General features: G+C 34.7%; 1 protein-coding gene across 1 annotated transcript; it reads left to right on the top strand.

Annotated features, from left to right (window-relative positions):
• The first annotated feature begins 319 nt into the window (after positions 1 to 319).
• Positions 320 to 9,659, top strand: LOC129306759 (uncharacterized). The gene is made up of 17 exons (XM_054947490.1): positions 320 to 744; positions 1,752 to 1,854; positions 2,508 to 2,577; positions 2,685 to 2,723; positions 2,813 to 2,930; positions 3,010 to 3,067; positions 4,193 to 4,301; positions 4,427 to 4,467; positions 4,574 to 4,634; positions 4,875 to 4,934; positions 5,036 to 5,055; positions 5,139 to 5,204; positions 5,974 to 6,141; positions 7,051 to 7,308; positions 8,212 to 8,424; positions 8,722 to 8,993; positions 9,151 to 9,659. Exons 1-17 carry the CDS (start codon positions 656 to 658, stop codon positions 9,290 to 9,292), a joined length of 1,887 nt encoding a protein of 628 aa, XP_054803465.1. The 5' UTR covers positions 320 to 655; the 3' UTR covers positions 9,293 to 9,659.
• The last annotated feature ends 1,300 nt before the right edge of the window (positions 9,660 to 10,959 follow it).

Genomic DNA, 10,959 nt, shown 5'->3' with positions numbered 1-10,959 from the left:
TAAATATTTTTACATAAATCAAAAAGGGGTGAAATGGAAAAAATGGTTTAATCATTACAATATATTTTATATTTTAAACTAAAAATTACTTTTAAAAGTCATTTTATAAATAGGATTGGAGGAAAAATTTTAGCATAATTGAAGCATTAAAAAAATTATAGTTCTCCAAAAATTTATAAAAGAAAAAATACGTTGTTTTAATTATTTGGAATGATCATCATCATCAAATGGAAACTGTACAGGCCCGTTTTTAATTACGTTTCCCGCAATCCGGAATTGAGATCCATTCCCCTGTTGGCCTTCTGTTCAATCTCACAAGCGACCCACGAAAACAGGTCGTGCTAAGACCTTTCGGACCATTAGGCTTTCCGAACAAATATTCAGCACCTGAAAGAGTCAGAAAATCTATCCGTCTCAAGCCGGACTCAATTCCCACGCATTTCAGTTTCTCCCTCTCTTTCATTCCATGTGGGGGCATGATTCTTAACGTACACCCATCTCGAGGATTTACTTCAGATCCCATTGTTCTTTCGGTTACTTTCAACGTTCGCTACAGTAATCCCCCTATGATTGCTTCTTCTCTGCACCTCCATTCCCTTCGCCTTCTTAGTTCTTCTGCGTCTGGCAGATAGGGGGGGTCTTAGCATTCCTGGTTATGGACACTCCCGCTAGGTTCCTGGTTGTTTTGCTGCTTCTCTGCCTCTTCGCTCCCTGGTCCTTGTCAATTGAGAATTTTCACCAAGCGTAAGTGATTGACTTCTGTTTTCTTTTATTAAGTTTACATAATCCCGGATCTGGTCGCCAGTGGCTGTTAAAGTTTGCAAGATTTGATATTGGCTCTCGTACCTGAAAAAGTTAAAAATTTTAAAATGTTAGATTCTGGTTTGTCGTTTTCGTTTCCCTTATTGGGTGATGGGAAGTGAACCGTTATTCTATGAGATACAAACAATAAAAAGGTCTGAAACGTTTTGGCCTTGCTTTCTAAGAGGTGAAATATTGAATTTACGTGAATAACATTGAAGAAATGACGATGATAATGTTTCAAGCCATGTCACGACAAAACTCTCGGCGAAGCTAGTCTTAACTTTGGAAAAAGGAAAATCATGCCTACTCCAGAAGCGTTATTGCAGTTTCGTGGATGCTAACGTGAGCTGGAAGCCTGGAAGTTGGTCAATAGTTTGAATATTTCTTTTGTTTTGCTTTAATGCTTTTATGCTTCGAAAGTGGCACTGTTAGCACAATCCATCTGGGCCTAGTTTTGACTTGATGGTATCAATGATGGTCGCCAAATTCTGGAGGTTATTTGTGATTCATAAAATTGTAGGTGAGTGTAACCTCTGTTTCCCGAGGACATTATTCTGATGGTTGAGTGCTGCATCAACTTGAATACCCCATTTTCAAGACCCCTTATGGTGGATTGTTTGATAATAATTGAGCATCCGTTTAATCAACTACACTGATCAAGCTCTTTTTAATTCATAGCTATTTTGTCCTGTAAATGTCACATTATTGGCTTGCATCTTACTCCTGAGTTTCTTGCTACCAAATACACTCTAGCATCAACCCCCCACCCCAAAAAAAAAACAAAGAAAGAAAGAATGATGCCTGAATGAACTTGTGTGTGTGTGTGTGTGTGCGCGCGTTGGGGGGGGTATGTTTCTGTTAGATTGACGGTAACTGGCTTCTTTTTCTCGTTTCATGGTCTGCTTTAAGCTTCCCTTATTTATGTTTTCCCCCATATCGATGTCCAGATTTCCGATCGTGGAACCTGATCCTGGTCATACAAAACTTCGTCTTTCAAGAGAAGGTTTGGAAGCGATTGAGAGAATAACGAACCCAATTGCAGCTGTAGCTGTAAGTTTGATTGCAACTTTAATGCATCCATTGCATGCAATTGAGGGATTAGTTAGGATCACGTTTCAACATACCCTACATTTAACAAATTTTATATGCCCACATTTGTTTCTGACTGCCACTTGATCGCTTGACTTATTTGTTAAAACTTTTGAGATTTGGTTTAGTGAATTGATTGAAACAAAGGATGAAATTAGAGTAAAGGAGGCTAGCCCATTGATTGTTACAAGTTGTGACTTGTGACAAAATATGCACATGATTATATGAACACAGTCATCTGTAAATGTTACCAATAAAATATAGCTGAATTTATGTTAGGTTTCATTACTTATGAAATGCAGAGCATCATTTTCTTTCCTCAAAGTAGAGACAGAGTCAAGAGTTAGAAAATTAGGAAGCTAAGTTCAAAAAACCACCAAAGTCAATGCCCCTCATCTTTCATCAATCTTATCACTTCTGGACGCTTCCTTAACATTGGGTTTCACCTTTTCTCTTTTACAAGAATGTCTGTGTATTTATAAGAGTTTGGAATAAGTGTTTCTGTGTTGGTCCATCACAGTTGTTACTATTTGAAGTCGAGCATCAGTATGTGTTTGTGTGTGTTTCCCTATTCTATTTTCATGCTTATTTCTTGATTGCTCTTTGCACATCAGGTGATTGGGCCATATCGCTCTGGAAAATCTTTTCTGCTCAATCAACTTCTCTCTCTTTCTTGTTATGAAGGTGCATCTTTTACAGCTGCTTTTCATTACCTTCAATGATAGCTTCTTTTTTACGAAGATTTGTTAGCTTTCATTATTTTGATTTAAGTGGCTTGTTTGTTTTGATAGGATTTGGTGTTGGACACATGCGTGACACCAAGACAAAAGGTGGATGGCAATTGACCTTTTGCTCACAATTATGCCCCAATAGATTTATATATTAAGATCTTTTTCCTATTTTGGCTTCAATTATGCAGGAATTTGGGTTTGGGGAACCCCTATAGACTTGGATATTGATGGAGTCAGAACTTCTGTATTTTACCTTGATACAGAAGGATTTGAAAGCATTGGGAAGTCAAACGTATATGATGATCGGTATTTACAGACAGACCATTTGGTCTTTTGTATGGGTTAGTAGTCATCACTATTTTGAAGTTGATCTTTTCTCTTGCAGGATATTTGCTCTAGCAAATGTCATGAGTTCTGTGCTTATCTATAATCTGCCTGAGACTGTAAGTTACACTTGTCAGCCTCTCTTCCATTGAAAATACATGTTCATTGCTCTTTGTTTATCGTGTTGGATGGCCACATGGACAACTTTTTGTACTCTGAGAATTAACAAGATAGAAAAAGCTTGTAGAGCATAAACTTCTTGTGCTCTAAGCCTCTAAGTGCCTCATTTATGGTATTACCTGATGTAGGACTGGTGGCCAATAGCATTATCAGACAATCTTAATCAAACTGGAATTTCAAGCCACATCTTATTGTTTCAGAAGGAGTTAGGCGGTTCAATTTATTTTTAATAGTCAGGGAACCAGTTACTTGTTTAATTTTGTTCGGAGAAGTTTAATCAATGCTGTTTCTAATTCTGTCAGCTGAGTTATCCTTTCCTGCCCTTTCAACAAAAAAGTTAGCCTATTTCTTTCTCAGGCTCAAAGGGCCTTAATTCCGTGTTTATTTTTCTTCTTTAGACTTTTCCATAGAATTTAATATGTCATTGGCATGCATGATAATTTATCAGCTCTAATGTGGCTGTGTTTTTGACTAACTTCTAGCATTACAAGTTGTACAATGGAATGGTCATGTTCTTTATAGTCCATTTAGTTTTAGTTATGATATAAAGAAGGGAGACATTAGATTTTCTGCATGGGCTGACAGCATTTATATATTGGAAAGTGTAGAGGGTGAGAAGGGATTTGGGGGTCTTCTGGGCTAAAAATCAATTGAAATATACTTTCCTGTAAGAGAATAGAGTTATTTTATCTCTGGTCCTAATATGGTAACTAATTATTTGGTGAGCAAAAATTCATGATTGTTGGGGTCTTGGAGTCTAAGTGGATTTTTCAACGATGTACGGGCACCTCAGTCAGACAAATTACAGTGGTCTGTTATGGAGAGAGGAATAACCTCTCCTATATTGTATCTAAAAATTGCTAAAAAAAAACTCAGACGGATCACAGATGTTGGAATACCTTTTGGCTTTGAACTAGTGAGCACAAATCTTTTTTCTCTTTTGAGATGTTTAAGTGCATGGGCAAATTTCCTAGTTCACATCCTTTACTTTCAATTTCTTGGTGGAGGCTATAAAATCTTCAAGCTGATAATGAGCAGATATCTCATTTTAAATGATTTTTCAGATACGTGAAGCTGACATCTCTCGATTGTCTTTTGCGGTTGAGCTTGCTGAAGAATTTTATGGGAGGTTTGCACTTGTGAACCTTGAGTTTGTTGTTATCATGTATTTTTTTATTTTTTTTAGTTTTCCTCATCTCTTTGTATTATTTGCATTCTAAAAAACCTCATTCCCGTTTTTTTTCTCTCCATTTTTTGTTTGTGGTTATTAACTTGTTTGTTTGATTTGCAACCTTTGCATGTTCTAATGTGCAATTTTTGTGGGTTGAACAGAGTGAAGGTATATCAAGATCTCAACGCTTTTAATTTGATTTATTCTTCCTTCAATAAAATTTTTAATGATTTTTTTTCTTAATTTAATGTTTGATTGACTGGAAATTTCATAGGGCCAAGATGTTGCATTTGAACCTGCCAGGCTGTTGTGGCTCATTCAACGTGATTTTCTACGTAAGCTAACAAGTTCTCTCTTCTGATCATACAATGGCAAGCTGTCTGTCATTGTTTTTATTTCATGTTTTTTTCTTTCTTTGAAACTTCTATGTGAAAATCCTTGTAAAATCATATTGATCACTGATGAAAAACATGGGAGGTAGGTATATTGATTGTTGAGGTACTGCATCTCTGGCAGCTACAACCGCTCATCATAAGCACTTGATTTGATACTGTTATTTGCTAAATTATCTACAGAAGGGAAATCAGTGCAAGAATTGGTGAATGAAGCTCTTCGACGAGTCCCCAATGCTGACGGTTAGTGCACAGCTAGAACCAAACTCAATCATGTTTATGATCTGATTTTCCATTTTTTTTTAAAAGGTCTAATGATAGGCCCTTTTATTATTAAATTGCAGGGGACAAAAATATTGATATGGTATTGCCACTTATGAAACTTAATTTCCAATATCAATTTAGTCTTTCTAGTCTTAAAGTAACAATATAGTTTAACTTTGTCAGGTTAACCAGATCCGGGAATCGTTGGCTATCATGGGAGACAACAGTACTGCCTTTAGCTTACCACAAGTATGTGTTAGCCCCCTTCTTCCACTAGCCTCTCTCACAATTTACTCAGTTCAACCCAAATTTCAAGTTCTTGTAGTCTAATATATGGAGGTTAACAATAGAGTTTTGTATTTGAAACAAAATGAAAAGGGGTCTTACTTGTTGGCTTCTCCATCAGAATGCACATTTCCCCCTCTAAGCCAACACGGTCTGGACTCCTACATATGTCGAACATATTGAACAGAAGTTCTTATAAGCTATCTGGCGTTGGCTTTTGCAATTGTTTTCTTCTATATCCTGGGCAAATTCATCTCCACGACTTTTACTGTGGTGTCTGGGCTAGTTTTGCCACAGCGCAAGACATGCCAAAAATCAAATTTAAGTTCCTTAGCCTGGCTTTTAGGGTAATAACTTTGATTTTTGGGTCTTGTAATTGATTCATTCAACTTCCATTAATCAGTCTTTCTGTTTTCTCACACTTTTTTGTCTATTGGATAATGAAGAACACATTTTCCTTTTCCTTTGTGCCACCTCTCTCCTGCTACTTAATTTTGACATGCCTTTGAAATTGTTGTTAATAAGCAGTCCTTATCAAATATATATCTTTGTTGAGAAAGACCATGGCCTTTTAATTATTATTATTATTATTATTAAGACTGTGATCGTATTGTTGAAAGTAATTTCCTGATTCATGAATTCAAGTGTTATTTCAAATAATAGCTATCTATGCTTTCTTTTCATATAGCTCCACCTCCCTGTGTATTTATTTATATGTTGGATGTTAAAACAGCCACATCTCCGGCGAACAAAACTTTGTGACATGAAGGATGTTGAACTTGATCCAACATATGTTAAGAAAAGGGAGCAATTGAAAGAGCTTGTTGCTAGCATCATTCGTCCCAAGATTGTACAGCGAAAATCACTGAATGGGAAGGAGTTTGTTTCTTTTCTGGAGCAGGTATGGGACTTCAAATATATAGTTAGTTTCAGATAGACTTAAGCTGTAAGTTGTGCGGGTTGTGACAAGAATGAAACACCTATTGTCTTCACGAGCACCTTCATGGACGTCTCTGCAAGTCCTTTCCTCTCAGTCAAAATCAGTAAACACAGAACTGCAAATTAATCAAGTAGAACAAGATACTTCTAAGTACTGTCATTGTTTTATTATTCTGTCCAGGGCATAGTGGCTTGTGATTGTGCACATACACTCTTTCCTGAAATGTTTTTTCTTTCTTTTCTTTTCATTTCTTTCTTTCTTTCTTTGATTGTTTTTTTAGCCAAAACTACGGCATTGTTCTTCTAATTATTATTTTGACACAGCATGAAATCATTGCCTAACTTGAGGAAAAATATTCTGAATATTTCTTCTTTAACTCAGTTCTCTAACTTAATGATTTGCGCTGATAGGTTACAAAGTCTCTTTTATAATGCGCTTTTTTTATTTAAAACTTGAGTTCTACATGGTGAGTGTCTTGGTCTGTTGTTTGAAATATTGTCGGATTGAGGGTAAAAATCGTGTACATCTGCTTTAAACAAGATGAACCTTTAGACTGGGTTTCATAAATATTACATAACTTCGCTACACTCTTAGAGAATGATGCAGAAAAATGTAACTGAAACTTTGCTGCACTCTGGCAGAAAAACAATGCCATCTTCCTTTCATCTTATCATGCTTATAGAATATATGCTCTTAATGCCTGCCAAATGGATCTTTAATGAGCTACTAACCAATTAATGGAACCAGTAATGACCACTACCACTAATCAAATGATCAGTCCATTAATGAGCTCTTTAGAATAAGAACTTGCAGCTTCATTCTGTACATTTTCATTAAACCTTGATTTTATTTTCATATTTCAATTTTTAGATACTTGAAGCCTTGAACAAAGGAGAGATTCCTTCAACAGGTTCCCTTGTGGAGGTTTTCAACAAGGGTATTCTTGAGAGGTGTCTAAAGCTATATAGCGAAAGGATGGCAAAATTGCATTTTCCACTTCCAGAGGAATCGCTGCAGGAGGCTCATGAAAAGTCTAGAGGGGAAGCAATGCAGGCGTTTGATGAGCAACATTTTGGACGTCACCATGCGAAGAAATCAGTCGAGCAACTGGATGAAGAAATTCAGAAGGTACTGTTCACAGTTTGTTGTGGATTGAGACGTTGCAAAACATTATCTGCTGAAAGGGAATTTGGGTAGTGACTTAAAAGAAAAAGCTAGCAGAAAATGTCCTTTATCAAGTTTTGTTTTGGGTTTTGGCCCTAATGAGCTTTCCTTCTCAAATCCTTGGTTCTTGAGCCCATGCCATACTTTGAATTGGGAGTGACATCTATATCAAGATTGTCGGAAAAGAATGTCTTCTCATTATCCTTGGATTGAATGTGTTTGAATTGTGGAACTTGAGTGGCAAATCAATAAGAATGCCCTACATAACATGTAAAAAGGTTTGAAAAATTTAAATCCTGGAGGGTAATAATTCAAGAGGGTTGTAATTTCAAAAATTGAAGAAGATACTTGCAAGTTACAAGTGATAAAATTAAAAGATAGCATTTACATTTTTTATAGTTATTATCAATTATCAATGTTGTTTTTAACACTGCTGACCGTAGCAAAAACAACTTGATAAATAACTTTCCCTGCCATAATTTTTTTTCCCCGGCTAGTTCTTATTTGATTTATCATTCATTCCTTGTTGGATTTGTCGACCAATCATATATAAAGCTGTCCATGACTCTGCATTTTTCAAATAACTTGTAGCCGATTCAGCCTTGCTATAATGAGTACAGTCGCTAAAGAGAAAAATGGCATGAGTGTTAGAGGTCTCTAGAGCTTCATGGCATCCATTTGTGTTTGCAATTAATTTATGATTTTCATTTGGGTAAATATTTAACTATTAAATATCTTTGAACTGCAATCAGGATCATTATATCAAGCAGCAGCATTGAAATGGTGCTTTTTGGTTCTCTTCAATCTACTAACTGGGAAATTGAGTATAACAATTTTTTGGTTATATCTTCGTTGGTTATTATGCAGGTGTTCAACAATGTTGTTATGCAAAATGAATATCGATCTTCGAAGCTCTGTGAGGCATTGTACACCAGATGTGAGGACAAAATGGATCAGCTTCAAGTTCTCAGGCTTCCTACCATGGCAAAATTTAATGCAGGCTTCCTGCAGTGCAACCAAAGTTTTGAGCATGAGTGCATTGGACCGTCAAAAACAAACTATGAGGAACGCATGATGAAGGTTTGTCACTATAACTTCTATTTGACTTGTTAACTCTACTCCATTTAAATTCTTGGAGCTTTAGAAAGGTGAAAAGGAATGATATTTTAGTTTCTATTCATCGTGATGGAAATGTGAGTGTTTACATCATGAATTGACCTTTTATATGCTAACTGGTTGAATAATTCATACTGAAATGTGCTTTTTTTTTTTTTCAAATGACTGTGAAATGAATAAATATTTTAGGTCATAATTTTTTGCCGATTTTCCACTGGTTCAAATGCTTAACACCTCTTGATTTAACAAATGAATGCACAGATGTTAAAGAAGTCTCGAGCTCTATTTATCAAGGAATACAACCACAGGCTTTTCAATTGGCTGGTGGCGTTCTCTCTTGTCATGGTTGTGATTGGCCGCTTTGTTATAAAGTTCATTTTGATTGAAATTGGAGCGTGGCTACTCTTCATATTTTTGGAGACATACACAAGGATGTTTTGGTCAGCAGAGTCACTTTACTATAACCCAATTTGGCATTTTGTAGTCGCAACTTGGGAAACTCTTGTTTACAGCCCAATCTTGGATTTAGACAGGTAATTGGAACTTTCTGCTTTTAGCTCTTCTAGCCGAACAAACGTATCTGTATATCTGACACACCCTAAATTCTTGCATCTTAGATAAGTATAATTGTTGATCATTTTCATGGACGTTTGTGATTGGAAGATTTTGTTGATTGTGAATTTGAAACAGATGGGCTATCCCGTTTGGCGTAATTCTGTCATTACTAGTTCTTTATTGGCGGTGTTATGGAAAGAGGAAACATGGATCCAGGTGGCTTTTGCCTCTCTACAATGGCCATAAAAATGGGTCAAACCGATTAAGAACAGATTGAATATGTATGGTGCTGCGACACAGAAAGTGAAAAGGTGATCAGAGGGCGATTGACCACTGTGGCAGCTACTGTAACTACAGCTCTTTCAAAATCCAATGCTTTGCTTGGCCATATAAAATATATTGATTTTGCAAAATCTGTATTACTTAAGTTATTTACGTTGGATTATAGAGTAAATTGGATATTACTTGCCCTGTTCTGCCGCCACCATCATATCATCTCGACTTGTAAACAAGTAAGCTGAAAAGGAAAATGCGAAATAGAGTTCATTCTTTATTCTTTTATTTCCACATAGTTTCTGGGAATAGCTGATCGAAATAGAATGACCTGCCTGCTTACCACCAGCTTATTGGATTTATTCATTTAAGATATTCTTGATATGTCTGAACGTTATTTTTCGTATATTTCATCCTTTAATTTCATGCCTCTGCCTTTGTTTTGACCAATAGCAATTTCCAATTTTTCATGTCCTTGTACAAAGTACACACTTGAATTATTGTATATGAAAATCGTCCTTTAGTTCTCTTACCCTTGACAAGAGTTAAAGAACTTGTCAAAGATATTTATGATGAATGGGAAAATTTATGTACTTAATTTTACGTGTCTAGGATATTTGTTTTCAATTAAATTAAGATATGTAGATTATCAAACTCTTATTATTAATATGTTAAAATTCATTTATTTTGGTTTGATTGGATAAGAGTATATTAAATATATGAAGTTAGGTATATAAATCTTGTTTAAAATACTTTGGGGCATATTAAATGTTTAGATTATAGCATAAAAAAAAAGTCTAGATTAAGAGATGTTACATTGTAATTGTCATCGTAACTATTTCTAAAAGTGAAAAATAATTTTTTTTGTTAATAAATTTCTAACATTTAATATTAAGTTGCTTAAAATATTTTTAATTTAATTCTTTTTACAATGAATTTATGAAAATTTAGCAACCATTTGTTAAATAATTTATTTTTAAAAAATTAAAAATCTTGACATTAAGATCTTTAGGCGTTATTTTTTTGAATTCCGCTAAGATAAAAACAATTTATCTATTTCAAGAACTCGCTTCTAACACGGAGTTTGAAGGCAATATATTAATTAGGGAGGATTATGAATATGGTTAATCAGTATCACGAAGCTTAAACTATTGTATAAATAATATCTTAAATTTTAAACTTTTAAAATATGTAAAAACTCTTTTTAATTTTTAAATGCCAAGAGCTTCAAACCCTATTGTTAAATTGGAGAAAACGAATGACATTTTTAAAGGTTAAGATGAGTGTTATATCAGCTTGTGATTAGGTCTCACAACTATAAAAGTAATGATCATTTTTTCTAACTTAACGATGAGATTTTAGGCGTTTGAAGTTTATAAGTTGATAATAATTTTTGCAAATTTCAAGAGCTTATGATTTAAGATGTTATTCGCATAATAGTTTAAGATTTAATATATTCATTAATCTATGTGAATATGAATTTTTATTTAAATGATAACTTTAATATCCCCCTTATGTCAACAACAATTTGATTTACTTGTTGGTGAATGATTTATTTGGTGAAGAAATCCAATAAGTTGAAGTCGTGGGATTTAGTGTTATTTTGTATTCATCAGGCACGTTTTAAAAGATATTGATGATCCCTAATGCTAGTATTTTATATTATTTTTA

The sequence above is a fragment of the Prosopis cineraria genome, unplaced genomic scaffold (assembly GCF_029017545.1).
Source record: "Prosopis cineraria cultivar Desert tree isolate PC_DT_omini unplaced genomic scaffold, ASM2901754v1 PC3, whole genome shotgun sequence".
Classification (NCBI taxonomy): Eukaryota; Viridiplantae; Streptophyta; class Magnoliopsida; order Fabales; family Fabaceae; genus Prosopis; species Prosopis cineraria.
The sequence above is the reverse complement of the archived record's forward strand: the minus strand, read 5'-3'. Positions and strand labels throughout refer to the sequence as shown.

What these genes read in the sequence shown, in the direction of transcription:
- LOC129306759 (XM_054947490.1), top strand. Translation starts at nt 656, where the DNA reads ATGGACACTCCCGCTAGGTTCCTGGTTGTTTTGCTGCTTCTCTGCCTC. An exon ending in TCAAACGTATATGATGATCG is followed by an intron (nt 2,931 to 3,009) that starts GTATTTACAGAC and finishes TTTCTCTTGCAG; the next exon opens with GATATTTGCTCTAGCAAATG. An exon ending in TCTATAATCTGCCTGAGACT is followed by an intron (nt 3,068 to 4,192) that starts GTAAGTTACACT and finishes ATGATTTTTCAG; the next exon opens with ATACGTGAAGCTGACATCTC.